This window comes from Microtus oregoni, unplaced genomic scaffold (genome assembly GCF_018167655.1).
Source record: "Microtus oregoni isolate MIOR12 unplaced genomic scaffold, Mior012 000057F_ref0000458, whole genome shotgun sequence".
In the NCBI taxonomy this organism is placed as follows: Eukaryota; Metazoa; Chordata; class Mammalia; order Rodentia; family Cricetidae; genus Microtus; species Microtus oregoni.
The window spans coordinates 2,322,432-2,344,241 of NW_024543833.1; the positions used below are offsets into that span (position 1 = coordinate 2,322,432).

Consider the following 21,810-nt stretch of genomic DNA (forward strand, 5'->3'; position numbering starts at 1 on the left):
AGTGTTACACCAGGTTAAACACAGCTGAGCTCAGAAGTACCAGAAGACAGTTATGATAAGACCACTCCCTCTCATCTGAACAAAGATCCTCGTCCCTCTAGGGTCAGGCTCCCCCTTGAGAGCTGCCATTCTGGTCTATCCTGAATTAGAGATGAAGAAAATGAGGCTAAGTGAGTGAGGCTCCCTGACCACCCAGAGAGACAACCAGCTTGAGTAGGCGTGGTCTGGAGTGTAGAGCCCTGTCCTTCAGGCTCACTAAGCAGTTAACGGTGTCATAGCTACTTCTGGCCACAGCCTTCACTCTGTAACCACTCTACCCCTGCCTGTTCCAACATAATGGTACCAATCAGGGTAGAATTTGGAGCCTGCTTGGCAGGCAACAAGTTCACAGGTGGCAAGTGTCCAATTTGTTCATCTGACCTATTTTTAAGGAATTCTTAATTGCTAGGTACACACTACAGATGGATCCCCTGACATTTGAATGAGTGGTTTACCCGCAGCAAACAGCATGGACCAGCTCCCAGGCCCCCTCATGGCTCCCAGGCCCCCTCATGGCTCCCAGGCCCCCTCATGGCTCCCAGGCCCCCTCATGGCTCCCAGGCCCCCTCATGGCTCCCAGCCCCCATGCTAGAACGTGGCAGTGATGGAGCCACAGTCAGGGAGCTGACTCTTTAAGAGCCACCAGGGGACAGGTTTCCAGACACCATGGTGGGGACTCCTCTGCTCCCACTCACTCCTGCCTGTTGATTAAAGGTGCTAACATCAGGCCATTACATTTAAGTATAATTAGATGATGATAAATCCATTAAAGCAGCCAGCGTTATAGACAGCGGGTTAGTTTTATGAGCCTGTATTGCCAAATTCAAAGGGAAAAATTGCCTCTGGTGTCCAAATAATTGCACACTGCCGCATCTCTAAGGTAACACGGGCAATCATAGAAGACATTCTCATGCCTTAATTAAAAACAAAAACTACAGAGCAGAAGGCACATTGCTTAGCAGTAGACAGCAAACCTACCTGTGTACCCGAGGACCATGCCAAGGATCCATCTGAAAGGGGTCATCAGGGCATGCTTCCCGTAAGCAACGATGGGCCACTGGCAAGTGTGCATGGGTGGCCCACGTCACTTGGTCAAAAGTTTGAGTAAGTAAGACATGGTACTGGGAAAGAACCCAGGATGGGCCTTGTCCTGGCACGAGCATTAGTCATTCCTCCCTTTACGAGAGAGGTTTCCCTCTCTGGGATTTATTTAGTTTTGCTCCCCTGTATAGGAAGAGACATGCTCTGGAAAAGGTTCATTTTGGCTCAAACAACCAGAAAGGCATGAATCCAGAACTTATCAAGATCACCATCAGCTCCGAGTGAAGGCTTCCATATGGGGCTGCGTTCTCCCCCACCCACAGTGTGTCGAGGAGGAAGCAGGTATAGGGAGGTGAGGGGGCATCTCTAAGTTACATCCCTGCAAAATGGCAGGGTCAGGATTTGAACCCTGGCAGCTTTGGCGCTGTCATCACTCTCGCAGTCTAGACCTTCAACCTGTGCTCCTAAGTTTACCAACTCAGTTCAGAGTGTATACTGATGGTACCATCTTCGTACAGACCTCACAAACACATGGTGCCCCTACGTATCAAGCAGAAAGTGATGCAGCAGACATGGCCCTACAGTTCAGTGGTGGTATTGGGGACCAGGCACCAATCAATGATGTCCCCTCATCTGAACACCCATGAGTGAAGGACTTGTCATAATATCAGAGACACTGTACCTACAAGCCCAAGGCTGGACTTTCCAAAGAAGAAACCATCCCTGACACACCTCCGGGACACGTGCTCAGAGCCCCACTTCCTCTCCTGCATCCGCTGAGTGTCTCATCACACTGGCTCTCATTTTTACACCATTGTGGCCTATACACCTCAATGAAATCACCCAGTTCCCCATCTTGGAGTGCCTCCTGGGCCCTGTACACTGCAAAAGTGACTGAGAACAAGTAGACTTATCCTCTTCATCAGTCCGGAAGAGTGGGGGGAAGAGGATGGAGAGAGAGACATCGTGAATAATCACACAAGGAACACAGTGCCAAGGGGAAGCAGGTAAGCTTCGCATGCTGTGAGACTCCATGGCAAGGAGGCCAAGCGTGTTGCTCAGGTGGAGAGCTCATGCTGAGGAACCCAAGACTTGATCCCTAGCAACACAAACACACACCAAAAGTGCATATCACCAGCCTAAACCAGGAATGTGTCAATGTGTGTCTTCCCAATCTTCCTGGTCTCTTATAGAATTCAGTTGCCCTAAAGATACACAGGGCATTTGCCAGGAAGGGGTGTGCATTTGGGAGGCATAAACACTGCATGCTTTTCCCCCTAGGACAAAGACCCCAGAGGGCCAATTCTTCACCAGCCTGAAAAACTCACTCCTAGGGTCAGTCTGGGCCTGTATTCACCAGAGAGGCTGTGGTCCTTGGAATTCCCCACTGGCTATCCAGGCATTACTGTGCCATCTCTACTTTACTGCAGATTCTATGCGCCCCACAGTGCACACATGCACCTCAGCTTGTGGGTGTTGGACGTCAGAAACTGCGCTGGGATGTGGCAAGCTCCAAAATCCTCCCTTTCTCAGAGGTACCGAGGCTGCAGAGTCCAGAGTGGAGAGGGCGACGGCCCAGCACCAGCTCACCCATAGCAACATTTCTCGCTTAAGGACAGCGTGTGAGGCTGGGGAGGAGCTCTATTGAACCCTGAGAGAGTTCAGGTCTTTTCCTCCCTAGAGGCAGGTATATTCTGAACCGCTTCTAACTCTAGTGCCACACAAATAGCAGTCTCCGTAAGTGGGAAGGGCAACGGCTGTAGCTTGTGGCATGGTCACACACCTACATCTGAATTTTGTAGCGACATCTTTGGACTTTTCCTAGAGTCTGGTTATTTAAATCCCACACCCCGAGAAGCAAGAGTCACACTTTACACTTCCTCTCGGCTAATCACAAATAGGCACTGATGTGGGAATGTGGCCGATGCACTTATTCAAGGTCAGAGTGCCAGTTTTAGCCCTGGCCAACAGTATTAACTTGCAGACAGGACACAGCAGCTGCTGTCTACCCCATCACATGGACTCCCGCCAGCATCCCCCATTCCACACACACACACACATTCCTGTCTACTGCAAGTTCACTGTGGCACTAGGCTCAGGGGAAAGGACCTTTATCTGGAGCCTTTAAGGAGCTGTCATAGCTGGTAGGCCTTTGACTGAGATGCCTTGCTTAATATTCTGCCTCGGGCTGGGAAAAGGTCAGCACGCGCCATCCCAACATGGCCATCCAGTTAAGAATGCCTGCTCTTCAGAAGCAGCCACAACGACGGTGTCCAGTACTCCGTTTCTGTGCTGTGAAGAGCTCAGGCTGCAGCCCGCAAGGTACTCAACAGATTGATGACATTGTGTAGAACTCTATGTACCTCAGAGTATTTGGAAAATAAACCCATCAAACAAATTTATTGACTAGCCACTAAACCCCATGCCACAGTGATAGAAACTGGATGGCAGCTGATTTGAAATGGATTGGTTCTTAAAACTTTATCAGTGAGAAAATAGACGTCATTATTGCTCAGAATAAATAACCAAGGGGTGCCCTCTAAGCACAGAAGCAAATGCCCATGGTGTCAGGCTGGAGGATCCGAGCTTACTGCACATTTTACCTCTGGTGCCACTTACTGGTATGCTGCAGGAATCCCCATCACGCTCTGACTGAATTTCCACACTTCCAAGATGCAAGATGGAAGCAATTATCTTAAAGATGCTTATTTGATGGGAATCACGCACTCCTGAAGGAGAAAAAAAAATGCATGAATGACATCCAATCTCTGTCCCTTGATAGAAAGGATTTTTTACCCTTTTCAGGACTTGAAAAATTGTTTGATTTTTCTCTCCTGGGTTAATGACTCCTAAAACCAGCCAGGCCAAGTAATTACCACTCACCGGATCATCTCAGAGGGCAAAGGGGCTCCCACTGAGAGGCAAACAGCCTCACTCTGACCGTCTGGATCACAGCAGATGGGGCACCTTACCATTTAGCGTATTCAGGAGCACGGAGAGGCAGCAGTAGGACTGACTCATTTTGGACTTCATTTCACCAGACACTTTATGGATGCTTTAATGAGTTTAATAAGGATGGCCATCTATCTGCAGTTGTTTTTCTCCTAACTTAATATCCTGCAAACATCTGTGACACAACCACAGGGCCAACAGGGGAAGAAAAAGAGACCCCTCCATCACACCCCTGGGAATACTGTTCCAGGGACTGACCAGCCAGCTGGCTTATGGGCAGTGCTAGCTGAAGGTGGCTGTCTGCCTTGTGATGCATGCCCCATCAGTGACAGAAACACTCACAGCCTAGAAACACTGCGGCAACAAACTTAATCGTCAAATTTGTTATTTGCCTACATCAATTACCAAAGGCATATCTCTTAAAATTTAGATTTAGTATCAAGGTATTAGTTCTTTTTAAATTTCAAAATATTTCAAACTTATTAAAAAAAAGTTGTCAGAACGGTACGATGAATGTTAATCAAGTTGCTTTCTACTGAAGAAACGGCAGCTGTTCCTCACGTTCCTGCTATTACTAAGGCAGAGCTTTACTCCAGCTATGGCAGCCAGTGCACCTGTCCAATGGGAGGCAAAGACTGATCTTACTAGGGTTAAAACTTTGCCCAGATAATCCACAAAGTGGACAGACCAAACAGTTACCAACAAGGAAGCCCTTTTCTTTCTTTCTTTCTTTCTTTCTTTCTTCCTTCCTTCCTTCCTTCCTTTCTTTTTTTCTTTCTTTCTTTCTTCTTTTTCTTTTTTGTCTTTTTGAGACAGAGTTTCTCTGTAGTTTTGGAGCCTGTCCTGGAACTAGCTCTTGTAGACCAGACTGGTCTCGAACTCACAAAGATCTGCCTGCCTCTGCCTCCTGAGTGATGAGATTAAAGGTGTGCACCACTACCGCCCAGCAAGGAAGCCCTTTCTTATCACGGGGGTCCTCTGAACAAGCAAAAACCTAAACATCCCATGATAAGGGACAATAAATGGTAATTGACCCAACACTACAGAGCAACTCCATACCCAAGGCTGAGGGAAAATGATAAAAACGAAATGGAAAGATTGCGATGGCCACAGAATCAGGGTGCCTTCTGTTAGACTGTGTCTTTTAGACAGGACAGGGAAGCTGCACCCATGAGTCTCAACAATGTGGTTGCCTAGACTAGACCTGCAGTGACCACAGACTTGACATGCCAACGTGGGTGGGGAAACTTTCACAAGGTCCCACGCTTAGATGAAAGGTTACAGGCAATCAATGACTGGTAAGAGAGGGTTATGGGCAACCAATGGTCGTGAAGAGAGGGTTACAAGCAACCAATGGTTCCTAAGTAAGGGTTACAGGCAACCAATAGCTGCAAGAGAGGGTTACAGGCAACCAATGGTTCTTAAGGGAGAATTACAGGTAACCAATGGCTGCAAAGAGAGGGTTACAGGTAACCAATGGCTGTGAATAGAGGGTTACAGGCAACCAATGGCTGCAAAGTGAAGGTTTCAGGTAACCAATGATGGCTAAGGGAGGGTTACAGGCAACCAATAGCTGTGAAGAGAGGGGAAGTCAATTTTCTTCAGAGACATATGGTGTGTGATGCTGGGGGAAGCCAGAGGTGCAGATATCAAGACATTCTCTACGTCCTCCCCTCCGTGAACTGCTTGGTGCTGACTGGCAGAGCATCAGGGTTCTGAATCAAGGACACCTCAGTGATGCAAAGGCAGCAGAATGTTGTCCTCATCTTGGGTCTGGTCCCTCCTACTTGTCATCATTTACTTGAGAGTCTAACAACCTCCCTGTTGAGCTCCATTGCACCTAGGAATCCACTGCACTCAGGTCAAACACAGCCTACTTGTTAAGGATGCTGGTCCTTTGCCTTGGACACACTTCTCCCTCTTCCTAGATGGGTCTAAAGTTTATCCACAACTCTGGTTCCTCTACTCAACAGTCCCTGAAATGTTTGGTCCCTTATACTAGCCATAGGAAGTAAAAGCACTTCCTCTGTCTTTATGACTTCTGTCCTCAAAGCCCACTTCAGCCCTGTCCACAGTTCCTCACTCACTATTGCTCTGGGTGTAATGATGCTGTTTACATTCTGGACTAACCAGAGTGCTTTCTGTCTCCTGATACTCCAAAGGTACAAAAGATGAATGCTACCCATGTCTCGGCTACCCAGAGAAATGACCACACTGGGACCAGTACACTAGCCCTTCATCTCCTCCCCATAGAGAGTGGAGTGTGTCCAGTTTGCTCACATTTAATTTGAACACTGACCAAACTTGGCTTCTACCACAGAACTGAACAGATGTTGTTCTGAGTAACCTGACAGAGAAGCCAAAAGCTTTCTCTCTGTCAGAGAAGGGCCGTGGAAGACTCTGTGGCCAGCTGAGTCACTTTCTGAGTTTCAGGCTCCTTGAGCTTCCCTTTGCCTGGCTACGGGTCCTAGGATTGACTATTTTAACTTCCCAATTAGGAAAGAATTGCTTTTCATCTTACGAACCTGGGAGTGCTTCTTCCCTAAAACAGGCTGGTATAGGAACAGTTCTTCCCATTTCTACCAAGCCCGTCTGCTATTGAGGGTCACAGAAAACTTCCTGCTTCGAGGATTACAACACATATGGCTAGCACACCAGCAATATCACACAGCCACATGGCTTGTGGACACAGGGGTCTGCTTCTGGTCAGATGCTCTGGCTAGTACGCAGGAGGGAGGGTCTTTCTGGGGGCACGCATTGCCTCTGAACTCAGACCACAGCACACAAAGACACGGCTACACTGGGCTTCTTTCCATCGCTTTCAACACCCAAGTAAGGAGCAGGACACTTTGCAGTACCTGGCTCAAAAGATTCTTTCGAAGAAAGCTTCCAAATTCTAAACATTGGAGCCTGAGGACAGAGAGAGATAAGAGCAGAAGAAGACATCTATCAAGGTTCAGACGACTTAGTAGGTAAGGCCGTGAGACTGCTCCTCAGTTCCTCCCCTCCACGGGATCAGACCCTGTGCAGGCTACTCTCATTCAGCAGTTCCTTACCAAGGAGTGTGAGGGCTTGCCGTGTCTTCTCAAAGTCCTCTGCGTCATCGACACCCTCGATGGTCGTGCTTCCTCCGTGGGATGTATAGAGAAAGTCCTCTGCACAGGCTGTGGGAGGCAGGAAGAAGGGAGACTCTAGAGAGGTCTTCATTCCCCATTACCTCCAGACCACCACCTATGAGGAGGTCTACCCTGGACATGCTAGTCACACTGATTTTTGGTGTTAGATGGATGTATACTCCTTTAGAATACCCTATCCACAATGGAAAATGACGCTCAGGTTGACTACACCACCACCACTCTAGGAGGCTAGACAAGCACCTGAAGAGTAATAGAACATCTGCTGTGTGCTGAGAGAGGTTTCTGGAGGAAGGACTTTTCACACTTAGATGAATGGAGGCCAAGGTGCTTGAACTGAAAGAGAAAGGACTTCAGCCCTTTACCCACTCTGAGCCCCAACAAAAATTTTATGACTTGCTTGCAAAACATATTTAGCACTTTGGTAGCTAATTACTCCACAAGCTCAGGGTTCTGAGCAAGAATAGATCCAAAAGGCTAATAAAGCAATTCCTCCTCTTAGACTCACTTTTCAAAATAGCTTATCTGGCAGCTTTCCCAGTGCCACCTGAAGACGACTCACTGTTCTTGCTCCCACTTTCCAGCACGTCAATGAGCGTGACTACGGCGTGCTACGGGGCTGCACAGGCTTACCAGGGGATGACCAGGATGGAGAGCCACTACTGTGGCATTCCACTGAGAGATGATGGATCTTTAGTGTCCCACGACTTTTTTTTTTTTTAAACTCATTACCGAATGTCAGCCAAAACAGCAGAGTCACTAGAGACTCCACAGGAGGACATCTGGCTTCCGCAATGGAGGGAAGGTATTTTGAGCATCTTCAAAAGATCCGTCACTGTCGAGAGCGAGGGTCTGCTGCCTGCTGTTCTGTGTCTGGCAGATCACCCCCACCTTTCCGACTCTGCACTTCCAAACTCAGGTTCAGATGGGTTGTTTCCTAGGCTGAGGTGACACTGTCTGTTGAAGGGTCTAACTGCCATCAACAAGGTCGTCTCTTTCTCTGCTTCCTCCTGCCTGCAGTCACTAGCTGTCCTTACACAACAGGACCCCTTAGTAAGAGACATGAAAGCAGGCTATGACCACTACCTCCCTCCCTGTCTGGCGGGCTGCAGCTCAACTGTCTTCCCTTCAGGTCCATGAAGCCAGCACCATCCTTCTTTCCCACCCACAACACCTTCTTTTACCATCCAGTTACCATCTATCTCTCTCTCCCCCTTGCCCCACTTCCTCTCTCCTAAGAATTTACAAGGATCAATAAACACTAAAATGCCTAGTAACTGGTTCATCAGACAGACACTGGCCCAGGCAGTCAACAGAGCACAAAGAAGCCATCGATCTATGATGGGAGCACCAAACATCAAGGCCAATGTCACAAAGCTTGGACCTCACCTGGGAAGGCTGTATTCTGACCTGTGTGAGTCTATGGAGACCGTGATAAAAGTGTGCCAACACCCTCATGAGAGTTAAAAGGAAGAGGGACTTCCTTAACGCAACAGATTTAATGAAGATGGGAACTTTACCATCACTGTTCCCCAAGGAAATTTCCACTAGACTTTGCTCTAATCTTCCCAAGGTCATTTTAACCATAAAGAACAACAATGGGGTAGTAGAATATGAGTGACAAGTCACAAATCCATGTCGTCCACCTCCAGACAGATGAGCAAGTTCATGCCAGGCTGCCAGAGGTTTCTGTATAATGTGGTTTATGTTAAGAACAAGAGAAGGATCATGGTGTCTAGAGAATCTCCTGGAACTTCTGGCTAGCCCGTTTACTTGACTTTCCCAGCTATTTATTGGGGTTATCGGTGAAACCAATAACCCAGTTTAAAGGCTCATAGCCAATCCACCCACAAGGTTACAGGCTTATCATAGGCTCGTCATTTTACTCCAAGATGCTAGAAATTGATTGAATTGGGTAATTCTCAGGGATCCTGGCAGAAGCCCAGGGAGTCTGTACCTTTCACAGACAGAAAATAAGGAAAAGTCATTTTAAACCTCAATACAACTCACATAAATGAAAAAGTTAGGCAACTTCCCTATTAAAGTTCCATTCAGGACAAAGTGACCAGTCAGATGGATTTTGTCACTATTTGATTCTCCATAAAACCAACCTTAGAGAAAAATAGCTTCTGCGGGTTGGCCATGAAACTCCCCCACTATTCTGGGAAGACAAGAGGACAATGACAGTGGTCCTATTGTAGCTGCTTATCTGACCACTTGTGACTAAGAGCTGGCATCTAACCCAAAAGGCCCCAGGTCAGGCCAGTGCTCAAACAAGGGCCACTGAGAACTCGCACTGTCTGGGAGCATGCATTACTTGTCCTTGGAAGTGATGGTAACCCTGGAAGGACCAGCCTTGCCAGCAACTGCACAACAGGATAGGCCAGCACAGCGGGTACCATCCAACGTGTCCTTTCTGGGCTCCAAGTAAACTATGACTTTTTATAGGGGACACATTAGCCCGAGACTATGCTTCCTGCAACATAGTGCTTACCATTCCAATCCTGTAATTGACAGGCTACACTACAGTAGAACCTGCAGCTGTGTCATTCAATATTGTGCCAACATGGCCTGAGCTGAAGAATGAATCAAGTTATGTGAAACATACAAAGATCACCATAGGAACTTATCAGGAAGCAAGCAAACCCTGCAACCACTTAGTGTTTGAAAAAGAATTGTGTGTGTGTATATATATATATATATATATATATATATATATATATATATATATTTTAAGGGAGCATATATTTGAATGCTTAGTCACCAGGGAGTGGCATTATTTGAAATGATTAAAAGGATTAGGTGTGTCACTTGGGGTGGGCTTGTGAGGTTTCAAAAGTTCATGCTAAGCCCAGAGTCTCTCTGCCTGCAGATCGGGATGATACTCAGCTATTGCTCCAGTGTCTGCATGCCACAATGCTCCTCACCATGATGATAATGGACTAAACCTCTGAACCTGAACAAGCCCCCAGTTTAATGCTTTCTTTTATAAGAGTTGCTGTTGTCATTGTATCTCTTTACATTAATAGATCAGTGACTATGATACTACTTGATAGATTTTAGCTACTGAGGACACAGCTGGGACTGGTGCTGGATCTTCAGGATAGCTAAGATTTGGGGACATAACCTCAACAATCTGCTTTTCTCAGAGCTGCAAAGATCAACCAGCCTTTGTCTAGACAAACCAGCTCTGACATCATTTTTGAGCCAAAGCTCTCCATACATAGACCCAAATACAGATAATAGGGCAATGACAGGATGCTGCTCAGCTCCAGGCTGGCCCCTCACCATTCAGGGTCTGAGGTCTCAGAACCAAGACTCCATCCAGTCCCAGAGAGAGGAGGAAGGAGCTCCAGCCCAAGGAGAGATGCTCACTGAAACACAGTCAGGAATAAAAACCTGCTCACTACTCCATCTCAAATCAATCTCATATCAATGCTTAAAACAAGGGGGATCTACTAATGCATTCATGGGGAAAACAAAGGATGGGCCCACTTACTTGACAGGGACAAATGAGCCACTGTGTTGACTATGGTGACTGTGAGGCACTTGGCTGTTTCTCTTCCTTCCAGTTAGTACTCCACCATGGACATGCTAGAAGTTTCCATGGCTGTTCAGAAGGGATCCACAGTTTTGCAGTACTGAATCTCCCTTGTCTTAACTGCGACTTATCCTTCATATGTGTACTTTGCAGCCTTTACCACCAAGGCCAGCACTGTTCCTATCCTTTTTGTCTCAGCCCTAAAATATGACTCAACACATGGTGGTAAAGGGAAAGTGATCAGTTGCAGACACAAGTTTCTGTCCTTCTGGGTCTTACAGTGGCTCAGTCCCAACAAAACATACAGAGGCATATATTAATTATAAATGGTTTGGCCTATTAGCTCAGGCTTATTATTAACTAGCTCTTGCAACTTAAATTAACCCACAGTTCCTGTCTATGTTCAGCCACATGGATTGGTATCTTAGTGCAGCATTCTCATCTTGCTTCCTCTGCATCTGGCTGGTGACTGCATCTCTGCCTTTCCTCTTCCCAGAATTCTCCTAGTCTATACTACCAACCTATACGTCGTGCCTGGCTACTGGCCAATCAGCATTTTATTAAACAAATATGAGTGACAAATCTTTACAGTGTACAAAAGCATTATCCCACAGCAAAGAGTATTATGCAAATCTCTAGACTGTCTGAAAGAGACCCATTTTTCAAGGTACAGAAAGAAGACACACTTTTTTCTTTTAATAAAAAAAATCTGTGCATGAATATTGTATATGTACGTGCTTGTGTGGGTCTGTGTGTATCCATGGAGGTCACTGGTCACACTAGGTGCCTTCCTTGCTCACTTCTCCCCCGCGTTGTTTCACACAGAGCTTCTTACTGAGCCTGTGCCCATCTATTCCAGCTAGGCAGACTGGTTGGCCACAGAACTTCAGGAATTCACTTCTCCATTCCCCAGGACTAGGGTTACTGAAATGGATTCACACACAACTTTTCTGGGGATCCAAATGCAGGTCCCCATGCTTGTGCAACAGCACCCGACTAAACCATCAGTCTCATAACATGCCTCTTAAAGTAGGGGACAACTGCACTGCTCTGCAAAACACACTTCCCACCCCTTAGCTCAACCCTTGCAGGTAGCCTAGGTATAGTGAACCCTGCTTTAGTAACTGACAGTGAGGTTCTGATTGGGCTAAAGGACAGGACCACAGTAGGGGCAGAACTGAGACAAGAACCCATAAGCCAGAGTTCTAGACAGAGCTCCTAGCTGCCTGCCATAGCTTTGCCTTTGCAGAGGACCCTGGGTACCTGCTGACGTACTTAGAGCAAGTTCTTTAAATTCAGGAAGGCTGGCAGCAGCACAGAGCTGGTAAAAGATGTGGTAGTTCCTCTCATCTTCTGCCTGGGGGAGAAAAGGAGATCCATTTTAGTCAGCGATTCCCTGAATCACCTCCTTGGCCACTCTGACCCCAGGTGGTGTGACTTAGACCACCCTCCCTCAGGGTTTTCTTCCACACCTTGGCCACCTGCAGTTTCAACTGCCTTATTTTCTATTTGCTACGACAGGGCCTTCTTATGTGAGGACTTATACCTCTTGGCTTACATGGAAGCAGGCATTTCCTTTTTTCTCCCCTACATTAAACACCAGTGCCATGTCACAAATGGCGGGTCAGCCAGCAAAAACTACCATCTGTGTGCTGCTTGACCACAACTCTAAGCCCTTTGCTACCCTGTTGGAAGCTCCTCCAGGGCTTAGGACTAAGTTAAAGCCAAGCTTGCCTACACTTTGGGGCTGGTCAGTCAGGAATCTCTGATGACTTTCACTGTACACACATGACTAGAATAGCCTTAAATCAGTAGGGTGGAGGGGGAGATGGTGTGTAAATATTTAGGAGCCCTGGATAGAGACAGCCATGGAAGAGGAAATCTCAAAGCCAGGGTAAAGTACAGGTAGCTTGTCGGTCCACCCAATAGAGATGCCTGCTATCTCTGCTGCACTGAAGGAAGGATGCAGGACTGCCCAACCAACCTGTGAGGGAAGGCGAGGATGGCCTAAAGGTTCATGCAATATTTGTTACCCATTAGCAGGGAGTCATCACTAAGATATAGCTCAGAAGACTCTGGGGGATTCTGGGGAAAGTTGAACTCTGGGGACTGGGAAGTCACTGTGCATAAGGAATGCAAGATACAGACTTGAATCAGGTCACCTCTGCCATCTCAGTCCAGAGGTGGAAGGATGGGGCTGCTGCAGGAGAATGGTGGATGGAGCTGCTAGTAGCAGGGAGGTCTCCAGAAACAGGGAGAAAGGGTTCTGGCAGAGGCCAAGGAGGGTCAGCAGGGAACAATCAAGGGCTATGGAGGGGAAGAAATGAGGACTGCTTCCTAGGAAAGAACACTGTGTGTGTGTGTGTGTGTGTGTGTGTGTGTGTCTGTGTGTATGTGTGTGATGTCAGCACGTATACCTATCTTTCTAGCCACACCTGTATTTTGACCCACCCAACAAGCAGGTTCTTTGAAAGCTGCAACCCAGGCTCTGTGCATCACATTCTCTAACGGGAAGGCTGTAAAAGCCTCGGGAGGACCGCTGTGTAAAAGCCTAGGGAGGACCGTCCTGTCCTTTATCCCAGGATCGAGCACTTGCTTAACACACAACAGGCAAAGCTGTGCAAAGCATTTGCAGAGACCTAATGCTTAGTCTAAACGAATGTTTACTCTGAAAGAGAAGAATGAAAACAAGAACATTGATTGCAGGCTACAAGACAAGCTGCTCTGTGGACACAGGGAGTGGGCGGAACAATACTGGTAGCAAAATACAAATGACTGAGTCCTGCCACTCACCTGAAAGACCACCCGAGACTTCTCCAGCAAGTAGGTCCTCATGTTGGCCCCGATGATGTGGTATTTTTTATCAAAGCCAATCTCAATGAACTTCCCAAAGCGGCTGCTATTGTCGTTGCGAGTGGTCTTGGCATTCCCGATAGCCTGGATTAACAGACAATAGAAATGTGTATAAATGAGGGGAGGCTGGGAAGATGGCTTAGTCAGTAAAGCACATAGGTGCCTCTCCTACTATCACCCCACCCCCACTGGGCTTCTTGACTTCACGACTGTAGGCCTGTGGCAGCATGGTATTCATACACACACACACCTCTGCAACTGTAAAGACAATGGGCTGAGTGAGAAACGCTGCTTGGTTTGTTTAAAACTAAGCCAAAACCCATGTCACTTCTCAGCCCCTTGTACAATCAGTGGCCACCGGCCAGAGCTGTGTGTTCAGCCGAAGACTTTCTAGAGACACAGCCAGGTCAGAGAGACTCTAACCCACCATTCCTCTGCTCCTCTTTTTTTTTTTTCCTATCTAGAATACACATGTGACAATCTTACCAGTTACCCTGGGCCCACAAAGCCAAGGCCTAGAGAACCAGAGCCCCTGGTTCTGATGTTGTACAGCCATCAAATCGGTGCTTGGGACCATAGTTCTGCTGTGTTTAATCTACTGTGATCCCTTATGCAATCAAGCAGCCAAATGCTTTGCCCCACTGGTGAAAGGCCATCAAATGACATGCCTACCCCACTCTTTATTAAGGTAGACCAGGAAGTCACCCACCCTAAGGATCATTTCCTACAAAGCAGGGCCACAGATTGAATACTATGCAATAATCTTTTTTGGGGGGACAAGGTCTCTATGAAGCCCCAACTGGCCTGGAATTTGCTATGGAAACAGTCTGGCCACTAACTTATAACAATCTTCCTGAGTTCTGGAATTAAAGATGTGTGTCATCACACCCAGCCCATAATACTCTTTAAAGTCAGCCACTAAATAACTGGTCTAATATGATTCTTCACTTTCTATAAGTCACGATATGAACACGCCAAAAATCGACTTTTCTTATTTTAATCTCTTCTGATTCTTCACATTTTCAGGTGGTGAAAAAGGTAGAAAATCCCACTGCAACTTTTTAGTGGCCTAGAAAACATGACGTGCCCAGATGCTGAAGGGAAGATCCGAACCCACGCCGTAGTCCAGGCTAGCCAAGTCCAACTACTTATATCTGCTCCTTTCAAAGCCCCAGTGTCCTCTGAGATGAAGGATGGAGCTGAAGCCCATCTCTACTGCTTCACCAGCTAACTTCTTACACACTCGCACTTCATGCAGACACCTGTCACTGTTCTCGGTCTGGAGGTGAGCGAAGTGAAGCCCGCATCCATGCTCTCTGCTGGGTGAGTGGTTCTGCCAGCACTGGTCTGCCAAGTACCATTCCACAAGTGTTCTTACCGCATGGACCTGACACACATCACCACTGCCTCTGTCCTAGATAATGTTAACTACCTCTCTATATGTTTTCTATTCCTGGTCTTGTGACTTTCAGTCAATATTCCTCTTGACTAACAGAGCAGCCTGTGTAAAGTGTGAACCTGATTATATTCTTGGCATAGGATGCTTCAGTGGCTTCCACTACCCTTTAGTTTTAGAACCTCAGCAAGGCTCACATCCTGGTAGCAGCCCACCTAGTCTTGCCATTCATTACTCTATACTCAGTCCTCAGACCTAAGGAAACAGAACACTTCTTTATTCTTCCATAGCCCTGTGATTCTCCATACTCACACAAGGTTCGGCTGCACTGTTCCCTTTTCGGGGATTCTCTTTCCATAGCCTTCCAACCTACCAGCCGTTCCTGTTCAAATCCAGACCTGAAAGCAAACAGGCAGCCCTTCCCTAGTTCCACAAGTCAGAGGAGTTCCCATTTTTCTGGTCCCTGCACACACTCTGCCCTCCCCTCCAGGAAAAGAGGGGTGCACAAGTACCCTGGTGGGCTTCTCATTCCCCAGCACAAATGCCTGATTCTTGAGCTCCAGGACACAATGGCAGACGGTCACACTTCAGTGAGACAGTTCTGTTTTGAAGATAGAAAAGCCGGCTGTCCTCTCCAGAATATTTGCAAAAGTTAGACATCCTTGGGTCTCTGACGTGAAGCCCTGGGCGGGGCTGCTTATTGTGTCAGTTCATCAGGACAGGAGCTCTCAGAGGCAGCCATCTCTTCTTGTTGTACATACAGGGAAACAGGCTTGGGAAGGGCAAATAATTTGCCAAGGTCACATGGCTAGGAAGCAGGCAAGATTCAAATTCAGATACACCTGGGTTCTCAAGTCTCAACCCAGGTTATAGGGAATCACAGTCCTTCATCTGCCTCACAGGTCCCCACACACACCAGACAAGAAGCTGCAGACAAGGGGGCAAGTTCCACAGCTCTAAGGACCGAGCCAAATCAGAAGTGAACATAGACAGTGATACCAATCCTCCAAGGAAACCCTTCTTAGCTCAGCTGGCAGAGCGGAGGACTGTAGAGGGTGGCAGGCAGAAGTATTGATCCTCATTTCTACCCTCTCAAGAAATAGGAGAGGAAGGTGCCTTTCAGAAATAAATCACACTAAAACCACAAGGAACCAAAACTCTACCCAAACTCCCAAGTGGGTGCTCTCCGCTTCTCCAGGCAGAAGAAACTCTGTGAGTTCAAGGCCAGCCTGGTCTACATATTAAGTTCTAGGCCAGCCAGAGCTACAGAATTGTACCATGGTTCACACACACAAACAAACAAACACCACTGCATGTTCTTTGCTGTTTATGCATACAGGAATGTGAAATTCAACTAGACCTTCCTGTATAATTGTATAGTAATATGCAAGAATACAATGAATACTTTTAATGTTGGCTTACATAACGGAGACGTCACCATTAACTTGTGGGCAAGAACAGAGAGAGGAAGGGGGAGCAAGTAGTCATGCCAGCAGAACGAAAAAGGCTGGAAAAAAGCAAATTGCAGTGAATCTTATAGAGAACGGAATCTTATCGATGGAGAAAAACAGTGTGGACAAAAGGACAAGAGGGTCTCAGAAGAGACAACGTTGGCTGGAATGTTAGACCACATAAGAGAACACAGGATGTAGGTCATGTAGGAAGCAGAAGCGTATATGAATCTTATATGCAGGCTAAACAGCTGCAGCTAGTTTTAAATCAATAGCAAAGATGAAAATCCTAAAACTCACACCTTTGGTCAGTTTTGTTCACTGTACCTCTAACTTATCTCCTTTCTGTAGGGGAAATGTCTCTGGCTCTCACAGTTGTATGTCTGGTTTCATGATTCCTAAGCTGTCATAGGGTCCCCTAGCCCTGGTCTCTTGATTAGTTTGGCTCTCCTAATCAGTGCAGACTTGGGGACGGGGACGTATCCCTCCTAGGATGCTCATAAGCTCTTAAGAAAAATGGGGTCAGGGCATGCTAGCATTGCGAAGGAATCACAGCAATCTGCCCCGGTCAATCCCAGCCCAGCCTCCATCTCCATAATTAAACAGCTGCCACTCAGCTCAGCCTACTGGTCCTTCTGCATCCTCAGACTGTGCTCAGCTCCCAGTCTCCCTGGGAGGTATCTGCCCTGAGAGCGAGGAGACAGTAACTGATGGCTTGGGGGCGAGCCGGAGAACTCTTCCCAGGGACTGGGCAGAATTATCGGTAATCACTGCTCCCAGTTCAGACTCTGTTCCCTAGACCTCTCTGAGGGGCCACAAGCTGATGACTTCTTGACTAAACCTGGAACATTTGAAAAGTTGCGCTCTCGACTTTGGCAGGCAAAAAGTTCCTCACTTTCTGTTGGCAACATTCTAATCCTAGTCAGGATCCCTCCTGGTTCTGCTGCTTCCTTTTCACAAGCAAAGTCAAGCTTCCCCTAAAGATAGCACTAACAGTTCACAATTGATAGAAGGAGCCCTGGGCACTTAAGCGGATGGTTTCCGAAGCAGCTAGTTGCACGAGGCAGAGCGTTAATGTCTGGGGCCCAAACAACTGCACTTATATACACTATTTTTTTTTAAATTTATTTATTTATTAAGGATTTCTGCCTCCTCCCCACCACTGCCTCCCATTTCCCTCCCCCTCCCCCGATCAAGTCCCCCTCCCTCATCAGCTCGAAGAGCAATCAGGGTTCCCTGACCTGTGGGAAGTCCAAAGACAGCCCAACGCCCTAGATGCCCTTCAATGGAAGAATGGATGAAGAAAGTATGGAATATATACATATTAGAGTATTACTCAGCAGTAAAAAAACAAGGACTTCTTAAATTTTGCATACAAATGGATGGAAATAGAAAACACTATCCTGAGTGAGGTAAGTCAGATCCAAAAAGAGGAACATGGGATGTACTCACTTATATACACTATTGTGATTAGGACGGTTCATGTTCTCACTCCTCATTCAGATTCTAGAGATTAACTACACCCTGGTCCTCTTTGGAGATGCATGTTGTTCTTACGTTTCTTCCATGACAAAGCAACCTTCTCACAGAACTCAGAAGCCTGCTTGGGCTGTAGCAGACAGTGCATACTTTAAATTATTAGTAACTGCTATAATTCCCTGGGCCAGGACTTAATTTGACAACTTTCATATTAATATCCATAGGAGGAGCATTCAATAATAGCCAAAAGGTAGAAATACCCGCATACCCAGCAGGGGAGGAATGGCCGAACAAACTATGGCGCATTGTGTAATGAGACAGCCAACCATAAAGAGAACAGAGAATTGATAGGTATGGATGAACCTTGAAAGCATCATGCCAAGTCAAGCTAACCAGATACACAGGGAGCAGTATTATACGATGCCACTCATTTGAAGTTCCCACAGCAGCAAGAGTCAACGAGGTTGAAAACAGTTTGGCAAGAACTTGGGGGAGGGAAAAATAATTGTTTAATGGGAGCAAGGTTTCTACTGGGGTAATAGGAAAGTTCTAGAATGGGTGGTAGTGATGGATACACAAACAATGAATGCATTTAATGCCTCTGATTCATACACTTAAAGTGGTGTATTGCTGCCATGGATATTTTACACAATAAAAATTTTTGTAAATGCCCTTTTTGTCTTACTTAGTAACACAGTGTCTTGCTTCCCATGTAATATAGAATAAGCCCTACCTTCCTTCCTTATCTGCTCCTGGCCAGCTAAAGAAACTAGAACAGTGGAGCGTCCCAAGTTACCTAGGCTATGAAGACATTCTCTATCAGAATATATCGTTTAAAGAGGAGAAAGACAGAGATGGAGAGACACAGAGAATGGAAGGAGGGAGAAAGGGAAAGAGAGAGAGAGGGACTCTAAACCATTATGAGCTATAGCGAGACCTAATTTTTAGAAACAACTTTGGCCTGAACTTAACTAAGTTCTCTAAACCCACCCAAACCAGGCTCCTGTCATATGTCCTGCCAAGGACAGGACTCAGACAGCGTGTGCCTTCTTGGCTACTTTGTGTATCACAGGAAACTGTTTCAACAGCAGTGACAGTATCACATCTGCTCTGGCTCCCCTTCACCCTTCTCAGCACAGACAAAGTTTCCCTGTTTCTACCTAGTCTGCCTCACTCTCTGAGAACTGCCTCCTAACGCAGAGTCTTTCAAAGTATCTACTGGTTCTGGTGAGATACTAATTTTCTAACCTGTGTTGGCATCAAGAAGGGGAGGACAGCAGAGGTGGCAGCAGGCAGGCAATCACCATTACTACAGCACACACAAAGTTCAGGGACAGAGAGCATGAAGACACTCCACCTACACTGGGGTTGTAGGATGTGACCAGGTCAGATGCTCTTCAGACTGGATTCAGAGGCACACTCTGCTCTGCCTGACATAGGAGGGGTGTGAACGCTGCCTAGATCAGCTGTGTCAAAGATGCTCTTCATCATTCACACCACATTTAACCCCCAGTGATTCCCTGGGAAGGCTTTACCTCCATGATGGGACTGGATGCCAGGACCTTCTCTTCAATGTTGGTATCACTGGCTGAGCCACCAACTGTGGCAAAATAGCGCATGGCATACTTGGCTGACACCGTCTTCCCTGCTCCAGACTCTCCGCTGACTATGATGGATTGGTTCTTTTCATCTCTGGAAGGGAAAGAGCTCTGGTCAGTCACTGGCCATGGAAAGGTGCTGCTGGCTGCCAGGGACTCCAATGGAGGTGAACCTGATAAGAGGCATCTCTCGGGGGCAAATGTGGATAACTGGGTAAAGTCTGCCCTCCCTCATAGGCTTATACAAGCTCTGAAAATCGGAGGAAGAAAGCAGGAATGAGCAGGGCTTTCAAACAGCATGAGTTCTCCATCACTCATGAAAAAGATGGCATGGCCAGCGGCTTACCCTATAGCGAGGGATACAGTGCCTCTTATCTTAAGAAATTACACATGTGCCCTTTCGTCTTTGTTCCTCCTACCCTGTGCCACTCAATTCCCTAGTTTTCTTTATTAAGAACCAGAATCTTCTCTTGCACTGAGCCTAGCGTGATGGTGGGATAGATTTGGACATTTCTGTTCATACAGATGAAGGACACAAAGGGCATGCCACCAGTCTGATCTCTCATCAAATACAAGGATTGCAACAAAAGGGATTAGAGAGTAAATTCAAGTCAGAGAGAGAGAGAGAGGATCCCTCCCATATCACAAGCAAAACCACAGTTATTCTTTTAAAATACAAAACAGGAAGACAGACAAAAAATGAAAGGTGCATGCTTTTGTGTCCCCAAGGAACACAAGCATTCAAAGCAGAGAGGAATGACAAGCATTTGGTACAGCGATTAGGGCAAGAAATTGCTTATGATGGTGAACTCGGCCATTATCCCCTCGGTTCATAAAACCACAAGGAAGGCTGGCACTCAACTCCCAACTCTCCACTCTGATAACAGTGCCTGGTACCACATATGTGCTCAGTATCTGCTAGTGAACTAAAAGCAGCTTAGGGCCCAGTGGATCTAACCTAATGAAGGCATACTTTAAGGACTCAGGACTCCCAGTGTCAGGTCCTATGGTCTCCCAGGCAGAGTGGGTGCAGAATAACTGAGACACCTCCATGTCAGGATACTGGCCTTGCTAGTTATTGAAGCTATCAGCATGTGTGTAAAACTGCCAGCTGTGTCCAGGTCAGGGCCAAAGCACAGGAACTGGTCAATGGTGTGACAATGTAAAGGACCCTATCCAGCTTGAGAGGAATGGGAAAGAGAGAAGAGCCTGGCTGGAGGTGCAAGTGCTTGAAAAAAATCATGTGAAGGACAGGGTGGGGCTAAAGAGATTGGGCCCACAAGGCATGCCATGCAAAGAGGTCTCAGCTCATAATCATGGACAATCAAAAAGGGACCCAAGGGGTTCTGGATGGAAAGCAGATGCAGAGAAGATGAAGTTGAACATAGATGTCTTTACATCAACCACCTAACCAAGTAATAAAAACATAGATTCCTTGCTAGCACTTGGAGAAGGAAAATTTTCCACGTCTTCTGAGATTCCCCTTCATTCTAGGCGATCATTGCTCTCATCAGTGCCCATTTCATCTCCTTGCTCTCACAGCAACTTCTCATTAAGAGGAACCCTCCAAACAGGCCCCCAATGTGGCTGTTTCCCACCTTCATCCATCCATCCATCCATCCATCTATTTATTTATTTATTTATTTATTTATTTATTTATTATTATGCATGTCTGCCTGCTTTTATGTATGTATACCATGTGTGTTCCTGGTGTCCATGGAAGCCAGAAGAGGATCCTTGTAACTGGAGCTACAGATGGTTATGAGTCACCATGTGGGTACTGGAACCAAATGCAGTAAGTGCTCTTAGCTGCTGAGCCATCTCTCCAGCCTCCATTTTCATCCCCCTCCCCCATTTTTTGCTTTACATTGTAAAGGACTTTGGACACGATATCAGGGGTCACCTCTGTTCTCATTACTTCTATTACCAAGTCCTTAGAGAACTGATAAGAGGCATGAGAACCTAAGAAGCCTGGGAACATAACCTGGCTTTACACCTTGGCAATGGTCACATGGGTCATGCCCCCTTTCTGATGCCACCCTCAGAGCTCTCTGTGTGTAACAAGAACCAGATTGGGCAGCCACACCCAATACTTTGGAGTTTTATTCATCTCTTATCCCTGTTGTAGAATATTAATTTAAGGTGTGTGACTTTTGTTTATGCTGCATTTGTAAAACTCTGTGAAACTGTGTTACTTTGCCTGTCTAAAACACCTGATGGTTTAATAAAGAGCTAAACGACCAATAGCGAGGCAGGAGAGAGAAATAGGCAGAGCTGGCAGGCAAAGAGGATACATATAAGAGATCTGGGAGAGAAGGAATTGGGA

The 21,810-nt window shown here is 46.7% G+C and overlaps 1 protein-coding gene across 4 annotated transcripts in view; it reads right to left on the reverse strand.

Annotated features, from left to right (window-relative positions):
- The window catches only part of Myo5b (myosin VB), a 279,722-nt gene that overhangs the window by 112,058 nt on the left and 145,854 nt on the right, over nt 1–21,810 (reverse strand). For all 4 annotated transcript variants that reach the window (XM_041639124.1, XM_041639122.1, XM_041639123.1 and 1 more), the window contains exons 5-9: nt 19,422–19,578; nt 13,501–13,644; nt 11,983–12,064; nt 7,089–7,196; nt 3,700–3,809 (exon numbers count right to left, since the gene is read on the reverse strand). In XM_041639124.1, coding sequence (XP_041495058.1) covers nt 3,700–3,809; nt 7,089–7,196; nt 11,983–12,064; nt 13,501–13,644; nt 19,422–19,578 — 601 coding nt within the window. The remainder of the gene's footprint in view (nt 1–3,699; nt 3,810–7,088; nt 7,197–11,982; nt 12,065–13,500; nt 13,645–19,421; nt 19,579–21,810) is intronic.